We start from the raw sequence: 16,784 nt of genomic DNA on the forward strand, positions 1-16,784 counted from the left end.
TGGAAGCAGAGGAGCAGGAGGCCTGCGCAGGGGGTGTCCGTCTCTCACCGAAATCCGGTCTGGCTCGAGCACAGGAGCGCCCCTGGCTTCCAGGAGCGCCTGGAGCCGAGACACTGAGGCCTGTGTTTCTGAGCCGCGCCACAGCCCTGAGGCAGTCTCTCCAGCTTTGCCTTCTATGCTCCAGCTGCACTGGAAATGAGCCCTTCAGCCCGTGTCCTGCTCTGGAAGGGCCGGGCCTGCTCAGGCTGCCCCCGCACGTCTCTGTCAGAGCGAGGCAGTGGGTTTCAGCAGTGTGCTGCGCTGAGCGCCCCCCTGTCTCGGGCTGCTGTGCCGGAGACTGCGTCAAGTCTGCCCAGGGTCAGGGGAGTGCGCGGCGGTAGCTGGCGTGCAGCACTGAGGGCCGCGGAGCATGGGCGGACAGCATGCGGTCCCGCCAAGCACAGTGGGGGTGCTGATGGGAGGGGTCCTCTCTCCGCTCCTGCCCAGGCTGTGCCTGTTGAATGGACAGATAAATAGGTTTTAAGTTTGTAGACAACCAATGAGCAAAGATTAGCTCTCTGTTGTTGGCTTTGATCCCACAGGGGGTGGGAGTGTTTAAATCGGCATGTAAAACCGAGTTATCTAAACTTATGCTTGTGTGCCTGGCGGCTCAAAAAGATCAAGCGAAAGTTGGTGCCCAGGATTCGAGCTGAGACATCCTGGTTGTCAATATCCAGTAATCTCCCGATACATTTTCTTAAACTTATTTAAAAATCACCGTTATCATAGTCAGATGTTAATGTCCAGTATGGAATAATGGAGTCGTACTTGTAGCAGGAGGCAAAATAAATAATCCAGCCCCAATGCAGGTGGCAGACTTGTGATGAGGAAGCACCTTCATTATCCTTCTTAACGGAAATTTGAAACATTTGCTGGTCAAAAACTCTGATGCTCCTTAATTGCAAAGGGATAAAGGGATCGATATGATCGCTTCAAGTAGACGAAACTTACTCAGGTGACACATCCTGTTGGTACTGTAATGTGTGCTGTGCTTGAGGTAAAGCAGACTCAACAAGAGCAGTTCTAAGCAAACTTCTGAAGATAGAATGACGGGAGGTTCAGTTGAACACGATGCAAGGAATTTGAGCATGGCATGCAAGTTAGAAAATCTTTATGCAAATATAGTTATGCCAGGAAAAAGCCTATAAATAGGATCTCTGTACGACCACTTTTATGACTGGCTGATTCTTTTATCTAAAGTGACTTACATTTGCAACCACGTGTACAGCTGGGTGTTTTACCGGGAGAGTGCAGGCGGTGTGCCTCGCTCAGGGGTACCACAGCAGCATGTCACCTGGGATTCGAACCTACAGCCTTCAAGACACGAGGCCAGAACCCTGACTGCTGCCCTTCGTGTGATCGTGAATGAACAGAAACTGTGACAATACCCCAGGCACAGAACAAAAGCGAGAGAAATGCATCTGTATCTGGCCTCACGTGCTGCCAGACTGGATGTGGTGTTGGATAACTATTTAAAGTTTTTATCAAAGACCATTGCAGGGCAGGGGGCCTCCTGTCCTGAGTTCATAATCGGATTCAATGGCAGAGGGAGATAATTGGCTGTGAACTGTTGAGGATTCCTTTCTCAGATCTCCCAGCGTTCAGAATCTAATAGAAACTCTAATAGGAACATGTGGGTATATCTCCGAGCCCTGTAGTGACCAGAGTCTTTTACACAGAAGGACTCGTAATCGGTAGCTGCCCATTTGTGAGACTCTTCCTCTGGGTAAGAAGCCTGTTGCTTGTCTCGCAGGCTGGCAGAACCAGCCTCCATCGAGGAAGGCTTGATCCAACAGTCTGTACTCCGCCTGACCTCTCTGTCTCTCTCTTTTTTTTCTTGGCTGTCTGTCCATCCTGTTGTCTGTGTTCTTGTCTTCTCACACTCACCTGTCTCTTATGGCCTCTTCGTTTACTTTGAGACACCCCCCACCCCCCTCGCCAAACTGCAACCAACTCCAATTGTCCATTCGTTTTCTTTTCCATCCTCGCCCAATCTTGCCACTCTCCCTTACATTTTTCGGAAATAATTGTGACATCTATCGCTGGTCTCTTGGCCTGCCTATCCATCCCCTCTCCCTCCTCTCCCCATCTCTGTCCTCTCCCTCCCGGCTCCATTTTATTCTCTGCCTCTGCTACTCTGCCATCTTGCTTCACATGTCTTTGTGGTCCTGTTTCTCCTGTCTCTCCCTGCCACTCTCTGTCTTCCGTCAATGTCTTCGGTCTCCGTCCTGTCCCCTCCACCCTGTCTCCTTCTTCTCTCAGGCCGCTTGGACAGCCCGTTCTTGAAGTTGCAACACAGTCTTCCTGAGCCCAGCTCGTCCCCCCCTCGCTCCCCGCTGCTGTCGCCAGCACCGCCCCACGCCCGGCTGCAGCCAGGTCAGCCCGGTAGGTACTGGACAGCTCCCCCACCTGGCTGGAGGGCTGAACTCCAGGGAGTTGCTTTGCTGGGCTGTAGAGTGGCCGGTGAGCCCATCCCTTTGCTGCTGCAGCAACAGCTGACTCGCACAGCCCCTGCGTCTCGCCCCAGCGCCCCCTAAAACTAAAACTCCAGTGCTAAACCGGATTCAAATGAGACAGACTCAGACATATCATCAGGAATGCTGGATCTCTGTAGCAGTTTGCCGTGTTGTCTTTTCATAAATGCATTCATGCATTTCGATTTCTAAATAAAGCTTTCCCTCACCAGCCGCAGAGCGGTTTGGCAAAGCCACGCTCGGTAAATGCTGGAATTCATGGAAAACGGGGGGTTGGGTTTCCATGGTCTGTGTTACACTCATCTGTGGCCAGCATAATGCACAGACTCCTCCCTCAGCAACTGCAAGCACAACAACGTTAGTTTCAATTCAGCATAGGAAAGTAACACAGTATGTCGTCGTAATGAAATCGCCACACGTGCTAAAAAGTGGCGGAAGAATCGAGCGATTTAAAGAGAGTCGTGTGCGCGCTCGTGTGAGGAAGACGTGCCTGAGAGACCAGCCCTGTGCGCGCGAGAGGCAGGACGGCGCCGCGGGGGTCCTGAGCTGCTGGAGAAGCAGGGATTCCACGGGCGGGGCTGTGTGTCGGTTGGGAAGACCGCTGCTCAGTATGGAACCTGCGTGTGAACGAGCTCCACGCTTGGTGAGGGAAGACTTGGTGGGCCACGCCGTGCGACGTTGCAGGAGTGAAGCAGACACAGCAAGTGGCACCGCGCTGACGAACACTGATTTTGACACACATTTCGGCCTTTCCTGCTGAAGCAGTTCATTGATAACCCCGTTTTGCTTTCACTGCAAAGGCTTCATCTAAACGTTCAGGGAGCACTTGCACAGCCTGACTCCACTGCAGTTCAGCTTCTCACTCGGTCCTTCTGATTTTCCTCTTGCGCGCATTCCACTGGTGTTCATGCACGGCATCCATTGTGTGGATCCAGTTCTGTACGGATGCCCGGGGGAGGATGCAGCCTGGACACAAAGACTGCACGGCAATAACAAAGGCACCAGGCACAAATCAGAGCTGCCACAAACACACCAGCATCTGGGATGTTAGCTTTGTGGGCCTGAGCAAGATGAACAAGCAGAAGGCCGGTATGTCTGATCCGGTATTTATTTTATGGACACTGAAGTACATTTGGAAGCTGGGACAGTCCCCTTACTATGTGACATGGATGTAATGTTAGTACGGTATGTTCGTGTCTTGATTTTGTTTCTAGTGAGATACAGACCAATGCAGCGAGTTTGCTTTGGGATATTTCTGAAAGTTTATATAAAACTGGTGTTGCCTGCACTTATTCAATGCCCATTGCTTGCAAATGGTTGCAGTTGTCTGAAGGAAAGGATCCATACTTTGTTAATCAATAAGTCTGCCAAAATGTTATATATCTCCTTTAAGCAGATTTATGGGTCTATTGTCTTTCTGACCTGTTTTGTGCTGTGCGTAGTGTCTCCATTTCAGCTTCTCCTCTGTGGAATTTGGCTGAGAGAGAATGTTAGTTTGTCATCTTTATGTTGTCACCTGCTTTAGAATCCCTTGTTTACAGAGGAAGTTCCCACTTTTATGGCTATGTTCTTAAACATGAAGGAAGTCCTGCTTGAACACCCCATGCCCATCTCCCTAAATGGACAATACCGCTCATTTTCAGTACGTTTAGTCGTAGAGCAAAACAAATTGCTCTCGATGTGTTGAAATCGATAGGGGACAAGGTTCTGATCTGCTAATTCAAAAGGAGACACAACACAGAAGGTGTTGGAAGACTCCACCTGCTCTCTCCCTGTCCAGCAAATTTAATTCTCTTGGGTTTGTATTTGTAAAATAAAGCTAGAAAATGGTAGTGGCTCCATTAACCCTTTAAAACTGTTAGATTTTGCCATGTGTGAAAAGGTCTTTTGCTGACACGGCAGTAGGAGTGAACTTTTTGTTGGTTTTTGATTGAGATGACTGCTGAACAGCTTTATTGTGGAGCTCGGATCTTTGGAGGTGGCCCTGTAAATGTGTCCAGCTGATTTGACAACCTGTATTCAGAAAACCAACAGCCCTTTGTTCTGTCCATGATAATGTTGTGCTGTAGGACAACTGTTGAGCTGGTTTTATGGCAGGTGACCTGGCAAAAATGAAGTTCTTTGCTTTAAGCTCTTCCTCTTTCACTGAGAGTGTCTCTGTTTTCGGCACCTCTCTTCTTTCAAAGGTCATTTTCCCAGTATGCGCTACAAAGTGTCCTTTGAAAAGGGGATTCCCGGGCTCTTGTCTCCCAAAAAAAAAGTCTGTAAACAGGTGTGGTTCTGTAACTGGGAGATTCATAAACCTTTTGTGATTGGATATCGGACTTGAGCGTTTATCTTGATTTTGCATCCTGAGGGAAGTGTGTGTCTCTTCTGGGCTTCGTGCCATGTTAGTGTTAGAAGACGTAATTAGAAGACGTGCATCCTTTGTGGTCTTCATTATGTAGATGTTGCTCTCTGACTTGACTTACAGCAAGAATGACCATGATGCTCCCTTCTCTGCTCACGGAGCTCTTTATTTCATGACGCCCTGGTACAGCCGAGGTTCTTTAAAGACAATGGCTGCACTTTCTTGAGAGGAACTGCGCTTTGTCTGCAGGTCGTATCAGTCAGCACGGCCCCATGATGGCTGGGAAGATGCAGTTCACGCTGTGTTAATTTTGGATCTGTAATGAAGATCTGAGGACGCTTGCCATTATATTTAGAGCGATTAATAGACGTCCTTAGTAGCTGGATGTGCTATTTTCACAGTTCATCTGTTCTTAAGAACCCAGAGGCTCCTGGTTTGGGCTTGTAGTCAGTATTGCGTGAAGACGCATTCTATCACCAGTCCAAATTTAATTCTCTCACGCACAGAGCTGTAGGTAAGGAACGTGGCCTTGTGATAGCAAAGGGCATTTTGTCTTGATTGCACCATGACGTTAGTGTGTCAGCATGAGCTTGCCGTATTAATAAGCCATCGAACATGTAACCCATAGATTCTATTTAAATAAGCTTTATGACTTATTCTGTATTGACGTCTGTTCGCCTTGATCACAAGCACATTTGCCCCCACTTCTGTTTCCAAAGAAATGATCCAGTCTGTGCGACACTGCCAACTTCACGCTGATTGAGCTATTATTAGTTTTATTATTCAGGCATTCATCTGATTCCTTTCTGCAAGGTACCATAGTTAATAATACAGTTCTATTTAAAGTCGTATTACATGCTTATTGTTAAACAGAATTTAACAAAAGTTTAACAAAATTTGTATTTTCAAAACTTGCACGTTGCACTGCAAAGCAAAAATACAATGCAAGATACATTTTTATACAATAGCTACTGAAATGAAACAATAAAACTTTACACTAATGATATAAATGTGAAATTCTTGATCTTGGTGTTAGCTGGGTGAAGTTGGAGACCAATGCAGGTTTTCAACTTTTTGTGGAATGGGAGGCAGACAGAGAGGTTTTTGAAATTGCTTGTTGGGTTTAGTTGAGGTGCCATTGCGTGTGAAGTCCTGCGGTTATCAAATACCTGCTTCATAACCAAAAGCAGCAATAACCAGAGAGAGAGAGAGTCACGAACTTCAGAGCTTCTGCAAAGTTACTGCCCAGCAGACAGAGTAATTGGACCAGGAAGTACCCCAGTCTGAGGGTTACAGTCCACCTGACTGGAGAATACTAGTTTTGGAAATTCGTAATCCAACTGGAAAGACATAATATACAAAATATCACAATTAACTATTCTCAGATTATTGTCAAAACAATCCTGACATTGTAGAATTCTAAATTTCCAAACTAAAATAATCTGTAAGCATCCAGTATCTTCAGCATTGTCTATTCCTTATTTTTCAACGGGTATTTATATACCTAATTAAGGTCCTGTCTTACTCCAGGAATGTCATTTTCCAGGGTGTCGTGCTCACGCTCTGTCCCCTGGTCTGGCGTCCCTACGGTCTGCTCGTGCTCAGAATGACAGGGCTCCGCTGGTCGCAGGCTGCTGCTCAGTCGCCTGTGCAGGCTGCCAGACCTTTCACCAGGACCAACATCTTGATGTTTTGGTTGAAGCGTGTTACTTGCCCCGTGATGGGTTTTTTTTTCAGAATATACAGGACACAGTGCAGTTTATTCCTGTTTTGTTTGGTCCCCTTGAAAATGTTATAATATTGTGCAAGAGGAGGGAAACGCAGCAGTAGAAATACAGAGTGGCGCAACTAGTCAAGGTGCTCGTTTTCGAAGACATAAATAAAGTTATAATTACGAGGGGGGCATGCGGCACATCTGGCCCATGTGGCAGGTAGGTTAGTAGCGAGCTAATTGATCTCATCCAGCTGTTTCTTGAGGGAAGTCAGGATATTGACTTCAGTAACATGGCTGGGCAGATTGTTCCGTATTCCTACAGTCCTTTGTGTAATCAGTGCATCTTGTTCTCAGTTTTTAACGCACTGCCAAGTTTCTTGTTCTGAAGGCGATTGGTTGCTGCGTATTTCTACTTGTATCCTCTGGTTCGTGTTTTACCATTTATTCAAGTACGTTGACAGTGTCGACCACTATTTGATAGCAGGCAACTCTGGAGCCTCACGAAAAATGAATACAGTGACAAACACAATTCTACAATTATACAGGTACAGCTGACTAGTTTTGCTCTTGAGCTCCTCCTGTGTAGTGGGCTCTTAATAACTTGGACTACTTGGACTGCTCGGTTATACATTAATTTTAATTTTCTGCCCTGTTCCAGATTCTTGGTTTTCTGTACCATTCTTATTTTGTCTTTTTTCAGAAATACTAGCTAGTCTGAAACATGAAAATGTGGGCATGTGTGGGGATGAAAAATGATGAATTCAATGTCATTGTCAGGCAACCCCATTGTGAGTTATAAGGCATCACCAAGTTAGGAACAGACTGAACGCTGATAGCAGAGGATTCCTGAAGCAGTTGTTGTAAGGAGAACAGCTAGAATAATAATTAAGAAATGATGTTCAGTTAAGCAGCATTGTCCTACGAAAGCTGTTTCTGTTTGCATGAAAGCAGAAATAGTGGATTGTTCCCAAGAGTCAGTACAAAATATATTTTGCATACAATTAGAAGGTGTTATTGTTGCTTTCCCCAGTTGAGAGCTGCAGCATTAAAGCCCTTTGATTTTTGTAAGTCGTTCTGTATTTCCCTCTGTCTCTTTATTCCAGATGACAATGCAGATGCTGGCACAGACCAGAGCCCTGCCTCCATCTCCCCAACATCCATCCCCAAAATCGTGACCACGCCCATCCTGGAGGAGACGGAAGACGACTCCCAGCCGGAGATCCGGGAGGACTGGGGTAGGAGCACAGGACACCCTACTTTGCCAGACCAGGGGCAGTAATCACAAGCCATCCCATGCTCCATGTTAACATAGCTCACAGTAGAGAACAATGAGGAACTTCTAGAGCCATTTGAGCCAGAAATGTAGACCAGATCCATTAGCCAGATCAGCATGTGCTTTTTCCAATCTGCCTATGGATCTTCCATGCTGATCCTGACTCCCAGGTGGTAATCTCTCCGTTCACAGATTGCTGTGCTTCAGCATCATGCTGTACGACTGTATTTCCACTCTTCTTCATCAGGCCCCCCTGAAGTAAGATGTGAATTGCTCTCAAAATTAAAAAATAAAGTCAGGGGCCTTATATTCGGTTGAATTAGGGAAGAAAACCAAAAACCCATCGAAGCAAGATAATGACTAAAGGGCAGAAGGGCTTGCTCTTGTCCTTGAGCAGGTTCAGAGAGTCCTGGCTGGAATGTTAATAGATATCCAGAGGTTCCGAGGCTGGGGAGCGAGTGCAAGTTGATGGAATGGCTGTGTGTGCGACCACTCCTAGCAACGCTCCGGTTGAAGGGTCCAAACGTGATAAATTTGTCTACTTTCAGACACGGTTGCCCTTGCGTTATCACCGTCGAAGACTAAATAAGGCGTCAGTGACAGGAGAAGTAATCTCCCCGACGGGAACGCTGCACTCCGCAATTGCTGACTTCAAGGATATCGAGTCGTTGATCTTTAAATAGCTTACTGGGCAACTTGCAAGCTTCTAAGTCACAGTGCAGCCCGGTTTATTTTTCTTCCACCGCCTCATTAGTATGTGAAAAGTCTCTCTGCTAGAATGACTACAGAAGAGTGGTAGCTGCGATGGAGCCAGGCCCGTTAATAAGTAACTGAGATGTCACGGTTGTCTGGTAGGGAGAGAGAAAAATTTGCTTCCAGCTCATCTCTTTGAAACAAACGTGGAGAAAATGACATGGGTGCCTCCTCATTTGTGTGTTTAAGCTCAGGCTGACTTCACAGATCGGTGAGCTTTATTCAGCACGGCAGGTCTTTGTGCACCCACGCTAAAGACACCTGGAAAACGGGAACCAGATTACTGCCCGCTCACACGTCTGCAATTGTGCAGAAAACAGGAAGAGAGAGAGAGAATGTCAATCCGCATGTCTGTGACACGTGTGCCGGTGTCCATCAGGGTGGACGATGCAGGGCCTTGATTCGTCCCTAAAGAGGACCCGAGCAGCCCACTTGTGACTTGTGGAATTGTGGCTCCAGCTAACCAAGGACACAAAGGCATCGTTCTATGGATGAGTGGGGCATATTGGTCCCTTTCTGTGTTTTGATTTTCACCAAGCTAGACAATCGAGAAGTGAAGTCATCACCCATGCCCAGTCAGATCCCTTGCTATCAGGGTGAATTAGCGTTCACGCAACGTACCCCTCTTGCATGGCAGTTGGATTCATTTCAGGTTTTTATGCAGGCTTGCAGGCATTTCTATAAAACATTTTTAAAATTGTATTTGAATTCCCATTCTGCTGGGAGAACATTTCCAGCACTTGCTCTTAGCTTAGGTGCAAGAGCTTGCTGTTCATACTGATTGTATGCACCCACACTGTAAATGCAGATCCTATATAATCCTATGTATAAAGCATTTGCTCTTTAGCTCGCCTAGCTAAGGGAATTGCAGTCTATCTGAGGCTGGCAACGGGCCAAACCCCCCTCACTGTTGTGAGGAATGAGCCAGGGAGCTGCAGCAGGGGTGCAGTTTGGGAGGTGGGGGTGTGTGAGAGAGAGATGCGAAAGGAAGTCTTGGGTGCGAGGTGAACAAAGGTGAAGGTGTGAGATGAGCACCTAATCGTCCTCCCAACTATCTTTTATAATTGAGAGCAGAGAGCAGAGGAGTTTGTTTGTTGAAGAATTCTTATTCTCGCTGATCTCTCAAGACAGTCAGACACAGTACAGCAGACGGCACCACACAGCGTAGACAGTACATTACAAACATAATAAATACTAACAACAGAGCAATTACAACAGATTCATTAATTATTAATTAATTATAATTTGATTAGGGGATCCCCTTCTTGGTTTGATCAGTCTTCTCTTTTCTCTTTTTCGGTGACCCCGCACAGCCCCAGAGCCGGAGCAGCCCCCCCCCGTGCAGGAGACCTCTCCAGCCAAGCCTGTCCAAAGTGTGGCCCCCCAGGCCAGAGAGCCCCTCGTGCCCTCGGGAGAAGCAGCGGACACCGCCTTAGCCGGCTTCCGAGATCCGCCGGCACCTGCCCCGCAGGAGTCGGGCAGCCTGCTGGACCTCTGGGAGAGCTCTGACCCTCAGGTCCCCCCCGTCCCCAACCAGGAGCCCCTGCCAGCGCTGGTGGACCTCTCGGAGACGTCCCCCCCGGCTCCCCCGGCCGCGCTGATGGACCTGGCCCCAGGGGATGAGCCGGCCGCCCTCCCCCAGCCCCTCCTGAGCTTCGACGACTTGCCCGAGCCGCCTGCCTCCTTCTGCGAGGGCGCCGCGGAGGAAGACGACCCCTCCAGCTTGGTGGACGTGGCCGGCACTCACCCGATGACCATCAGCTACCAGCATGCCCTGCAGCAGGCCTCGGGCTCCGACAGCCAGGACCTCGACGACGGCCAGCTGCTGATGACCAACGGGGAGGCGCTGCTGAAGGAAGGGACACAGGTGAGGGTCCGGCCCGCGGTTCGGCCCACATGGGGCCCACATGGGGCCCACACGTGCTCACTGATCCTCCAAAGCCACAAGACCCATTGATGGACACTCTTCCCATCCAGCTCCTTGGTTTCTACCTGTTTATAGAACATCACGTCCATCTAAGATTTCTGAGGGGGAGGCCATTTCACTCTGTGCTCAACAGTAGCGTAACGGGTAGAGCCCCACCCCAGACGTCGCGGGTTCGAGGCTGGTTTTTGTCAGTGTGGGCAACCTAAGCCGTTGGTTTGAGTTTGCAGTGGAACTTCCTGGACGAAACCATTTCAGTGTTGTCAGCGAGAGCTGTATCTCTCTGCCAGCCAGCTCTGCGAGCTCTGTGGGATTGGCAGCATGAGACATCATGACTTTCTGACACTGGAGGCTGTAGCATGTCCATGAGCACTGCAGCCTCACAGCTCTTCGGTCCTGGGTTCCCTTCTGGGCTGTGGTCACCACCTCTGTGTGGAGTTTCCTGTTCTCCCATTGTCGGGGGGGGGGGCTTCTCTGGCTGGGTTGAATGGTGTTTCTCTGTCCGCCCTGCCCTGGACTGGGATTCTGCCCGGCTCCTATTTCCACCTTGAGCCCAGTGCTTCTGAGACATTCCAAGAATAAGCGGCTTTCTTGTAATGGAAGAAGCCTCGGGAGAAAGCTCTGTAGCAGCTGGTTATTCCATGTGAACAATTTGAAGAGCTGATATAATGGAGCTGATAGCTATTCTGAACAGATTAAGGGATGTCTCTCGTCTTGTATGGATCACTCAGCCTGGCTGTTTGCCAATGTAAAAGAGGCTCCAGCGGTTTGATTATAAAAGAAGCTAGTGCTCTTAGTCGTCTGCTGTTGGTGGGAGTGGGAGGTTAACGGGCTGGGGGTTATGTATCTGCTTACACTCAGACCAGAGCAGAGTGTTGCAGCCTGCTAGAGCCCCTACTGACACCCTGTGTGTCAACCGGAGGACATGGGACTCGCAGCAGACCTGCATGTGTCCATTAGAGGGCAGACAAAGCAACAAGATCGTAACCTGGAGCGCTACAGCCTTGCTTAGACCTTGTAGCATTACAATATAAAACACTATTTTAGATTTCTCTATTAAAAACGTTTTGTTTTTGATGTGGTCATCTACAGTACAGTACAGTATGTGTGTATATATATTTCTGTATTCTTATACAATGCTTATACAAATTATATTAATTCCTTTGAATAAATTCTGATAGATTGATGTAGGAGTTTGGTTCTGTCCATGTTCCCGTGACCAATATGGCTAACATGGTGTTCAACGTTTCCTTGTACAGGCAAGCGAAGGCTATTTCAGCCAGTCGCAGGAGGAAGAGTTTGCCCAGTCGGAGGAGAGCTCTGCGAAGATCACCCCCACACCAGTTTTCTATAACAAGCCCCCAGGTAAAGATGACACTGAAACCACCCCATGGAAATTGCAGTGGAGCTTTCTAGAGGAAGTACAAGAAGACCATGGTCTGTAACTGAAGAGCCACTAATTTTGTTGGAGGTGTCCCTGTTTTTTGGCTTAAGATGTTCTGATAACGAATTTAGAAGTTTGACTCATGAGCTGGATTTATTTTACATCTGTAGCCCGCTTTATGACATTTTTCCCCAAGAGCTAAATACTTACTCTCCCCTTGGTTTCACTGTAGCCCGTTTCTCAGCGAAGAAAACCCTGAATGTGTTTGTGCTCCCCACAGAGATCGACATCACCTGCTGGGACAACGACCCCGTGACGGAGGATGATGAGTACGGCGCTGCGGAGTGACGAGAGGAAGGTGAAGGCGTCTTCGAAAAACTAATAATGTAATAATAAGTCTTGCATCAAAAAAATCTGTAAAATGTAAAAAAAAAGGTAAACTACTGGAAAGATTCTGGTTATTGTTAAAGATGCAAAAGAGCTCCATTTGTCCTTGCTCTGCCCTCGGTAAAGAAGCAAACTCTAGCACGGAAGATTGGGTGCATATTATAGGGAAGACTGAAGCTTAACTTGGGAGCAAAATCAGTAAGGCAGATAAAGCACTTTGCATTGGCTTCACTAGAAGTGGACGGCGTGTTAGACGCGTAGAGGCCTCGCTGTCCCTTCGCACTCCTTGGCACCTGCTCCTGTAGCTTTAGCTCCTCCTGTGTGGATCCCTTCCTCTTGTTTAGTTAGCAGAAGAAATCCTGCGGTCAGTTCTCTTGAGTTCCATCGGGTCTTTTTCCCACCTCCTGGAAGGAGGGCTTGAGGACCCCTAGTCTGTGTGTGTGGGAGGGGTCCCCGGGCTGTGCGAGCTCCTTGTGTCCCTTCCTTTTTATCAATATTGGAGAGTTGCTGCTTTCAGAGGATCCATTTGACTCTGCTTCTGAGAACGGGAGGCCAACTGCATAACTAATGACTGTTTTAGGATCGTGCCAATTCACTTTTTAAATAGCTTTGTTTGTACTTGTATATTTTGAGCACCAAAAAAGACTCAGTCGAGGGAAAATGGATAGATGGCGTGCGTTTTATTTTATTGGGACAGCAATCTTTAACTATGGAACTGTGGAAACCATACCAGTACTGCTAGCCGAAACTAGACTCTTCTCTGTACCCTCAAGCCTCAGTATTTGATTCTGTGCTCCAGCATAGTTTACAGTGGTATAGTCCGTTTTTCTATGTGTTAAACCTAGCATTTTAAAATTGCTCTTACGTCTTCTTAACCAGTTCTATATGTATGTGTGCACTGGAAGTGATAATGCTAACGTCAGGGGTTACAAATCCCTGATAGAAACTTGGAATATATCCGCAGGAGAACAAGAAGGAAGCTGCACATCAGTTAACCTACTAGTAGCCAATCATTACGAATACTAACTTCACTGTTATGCATGTTATTAACAAAAAGGCACACTGTTCTCTTCTACAAATGTGTAATTCACTGTTTATAGTTTCCTTATTACATCCTATAAAGTGTCTCTTGTAACCTGTATGTTAAAAGTAATGATTTTACCAGCTTCAAGTCAGTAATCCTTGCACAGGGGGTCGGAATGGAGCTGGGAGCTGAGGGAGAAAGACTTGGACATGCAGGTTCGGAACTGGACACTGAAATTTTGTTTCACAACGTGCGTTTTACATGATCAGAACTGTGCTGCTTTTTCCTTGAAATAAATAAAACATATGAAGAACAGAACTGGCTGCTGTCTGATAATCCTGAAAGCAGAGGTTTTTCTCCTCTGCTTGAATGTATTCACTTCTCAACTTTCCTGATGTATTCTAAGTGAAGTGTGTTAAACATGGGGAGAAAACATTCATGGCTTGTCATATGTTGCTGCAGTTAAAGTTGAATCAATTTATTTTAAACCACCCTCACCCAAGAAAGGGATTTAGTTCCAAGCTTTTACCTCTGGTGTGAGATACAGCAAAATGAAATTTCCCTCCTTTTAATGTTCATCATAAGAGCTGGTAATTCCAGCAGGAGGTGATATTGCATTTGCTTTGCTGCTCTTTTCTCTATCAAGCTCAAAGTAACATTTACAAGACCACGGACGAAACAGTAACTCAAATCCCTCATAGATTGTCAAGACTGTTTAATTTGGTAGGAATTCAGTCTCTAACAAGGGAAGCAGCTCAGAGGTTGCTAAATCATTAACATGAATCTCAAATTCCCACCTTTTTATCTCCAAATGCAAACAAATACCCTTCATGTTTGGCTGTCTTCCATACTATAGGAGGTACCGGCTCCATCTGTAGGTACAAGATTCACTCCTATAATAGCAGGCTTGTGGCCAGGAAAGTACTGTTTCCACAGTTTTAAACACGGGCAAAAATGTTTCAGGGCGCGGGGATTTGAGCAGAACAAGCAATAAGAATAACCTAGGTAGCGCAGTTGTATTAATAACTGTAATTGTAATACTGACATAACTTGCAATTGTGGCCTGTATGACATACTGGAGGTGTGTTGTGGGATTGTGTGGTCATTGTTGGGCAGTGTTAGGGAGTGTGTGATTTCTACTTTTCTTTTAGCTTTGATATCCATCAAGCGTTATACGCAGGAGCCAGCATCTTTAACGTTAACCGTGGAGCTTTTGAAATCATTTTAATGTATTATTCTTCTCTTTTAAACTTCATGGTAGTGTTTATTATTCCATTTCCCCTCTCCTTCAGAGCGCTAGGACATAACCGCCCCTCCTGCCAGGCTAGCCTGTTTCTTTGCTCGTTTCGAGTGATTTCCTTTCATTCTTACTCTTTTTCCTTCTGTCCGCACCTCATGCACTCTGTTTTTCGAAATAAGCACAAGATTTTTTTGTGACATGCTAAGTGCTGATGTATGTTAATAAAAAGACTTTCTGAAACCTCCGAACGTTTTTGTTTGGGTGCTGCTGCGTTTCTTGGTAGTGTGTTTCGAGTATTTCTGTCCAAAGGGGAGTGGAGCTCGTGGAAAGGGGGCACAGCTGGGAGACATGGCTTCTGCTCCAGTGGTATGTCTCGAGGGCTGCAGGTAGGCTGTTGTGTGCTGTGTACTTGACTTCCCTTGCTTCAGTCAGCTCAGCTGTGCAACAGGAGACCAGCGTTGCGAGTCGAGTGGCTCTGCTCCTGGTGTTCGGCCAAGCAGATGCAGAAATGGGAATTCTCAGTTCCCATCAAGCCTGCCTCACCAATGGGCAGGAAGAGCATCACACGTCATACCAGGGATTGTGAGTATTTACGCATCGCGGCCCTGCCTTGGGCTCCCACTGTTCTGGTGGGCAATCACAGAGGTGGAGGGGTGTGAGGTTGGTTTAAAAACAAAACGCACACAGTGCACTGGGATTTCATTGTGTTTTATTGTACAGTACTTACACTGGCCTATGTTCCGACATTAAAAATAAATAAAGAGGGACCCAAACAAGGCTAAAAGTCTTAACAGCAATATCTCGACAGTGGATTGTCAAGAATTACATTCACGTCCAACAAACGTTGGCAAATGCTTGTCACTGCAGCCAGGTGATGCACGGCAGACATTCCTGTGAACTGCAGCACCTTCACTTGTGGGTCTGTACAGATATTTGTCTTCTTCACCTCCTGGGAAGCAGATGTAGGATGTAATCGTTTGATGATCTGAACAGAGCACATGTACAGTTGCTCCACAGTACAGTACATAACCCATTTACCAGTTGCGCGGAATAACGTAAAATCTAAGTGACAACACTGGACTTTTTACAGTTCTGCTCTGATTTTCATTATGGCTTCTTTTTGTCAGCCCCTAAAGGAAACTCCGCTGGGGCACATACTGTCACATGAACCCACAGTGTTTTCTGTTCCACCCTGCGCTGCCAAAGCTGTGGTGCATTAAAAGAATGGTTTTTAATATTGTACCTTCATGTTTTATGATCAAGAGTAAAGCCTGAAGCTGTGTGTTGCAGACAACACAGTTCATTTCTGCCTCAGCTGTGCAAAACATGGAAGCCATAGAGATTTATTTACCTAGTAAATCAGGTTTACTGCTCCATTCCTACCCGCGAGTGCAGTGCTCTAAATGTTGAATAATTAAAAACAAAGATAAAATGTAGGAGCTCCTTTGGTTCCATTAATCACATTTCCAGGTATATGTTTATAGAGAAACAAAACAAGCCAAGAATACTGATGGTCCATTAAGGCACAGACTTGTAAAAATATACACGTATGGACATTGAAAATGTTTTACAAAATAATTACTTCAATACTACGATTAATAAACGTCCTGTAGGACAATGGAAAAATACACCCCAAAAATGAAGGCTTTGCCCACATATGAATGCTAATTGTTACTTTAAGGAAGGCAGAGGCATATTTTCTAAAGTCACAAAGTGGAAGTTCAGATCTGGAGCTCAGGACAGAACTTCTGAAGGAACTTTCAGAAATACACGGAGAGACTCGGAAATGTCTGGACCTCCAACTGCCCTGGCCTCCGATAACTGTCCGAACAGAAAAGCAGATTTTTGACAATCGGAGCGCTTTCTTTTCAGCTTCTGTTTCTTGCTGTAAATTAGAGAGCCCAATTCATAAAGTAAACTGAAGACACCTGTAAGTATTGAATATGCATTATTTTTTCTTTTACTTCAGCTGCTGACGGTTGTGTTTTAACAAACACTCCGCGCACCCCTATCAATCTCAAGAAACAGAGCAAAGAGAAGTTTAACTTCAGGTGATTTCTGCAACATTTTTACTTGGTTTTACCCTACATTTGCACGCATCCCATGGGTTTTCAGCTGCAGAGTGTTTTCGTCACTCCACTCTGTCCCTTGTACCCACACATTTCCAGTTACTTCATTGCCCCTGGTTACATAAGAGCATGTAAACGCTCCATGTCAGGGCA

General features: G+C 46.5%; 1 protein-coding gene across 8 annotated transcripts in view; it reads left to right on the forward strand.

Annotated features, from left to right (window-relative positions):
- The window catches only part of dbn1 (drebrin 1), an 87,501-nt gene extending 72,695 nt beyond the window's left edge, over window positions 1-14,806 (forward strand). For 7 of the 8 annotated variants that reach the window (XM_015349909.2, XM_015349908.2, XM_015349911.2 and 4 more), the window contains 5 exons: window positions 2,302-2,424; window positions 7,681-7,812; window positions 9,917-10,470; window positions 11,787-11,892; window positions 12,192-14,806. In XM_015349909.2, coding sequence (XP_015205395.2) covers window positions 2,302-2,424; window positions 7,681-7,812; window positions 9,917-10,470; window positions 11,787-11,892; window positions 12,192-12,259 — 983 coding nt within the window. In that variant the 3' untranslated portion in view covers window positions 12,260-14,806. The remainder of the gene's footprint in view (window positions 1-2,301; window positions 2,425-7,680; window positions 7,813-9,916; window positions 10,471-11,786; window positions 11,893-12,191) is intronic. The other variant, XM_015349913.2, reaches the window with a different exon arrangement.
- Window positions 14,807-16,784: the final 1,978 nt, after the last annotated feature.

Source organism: Lepisosteus oculatus, chromosome 11, assembly GCF_040954835.1.
Source record: "Lepisosteus oculatus isolate fLepOcu1 chromosome 11, fLepOcu1.hap2, whole genome shotgun sequence".
NCBI classification, from domain to species: domain Eukaryota; kingdom Metazoa; phylum Chordata; class Actinopteri; order Semionotiformes; family Lepisosteidae; genus Lepisosteus; species Lepisosteus oculatus.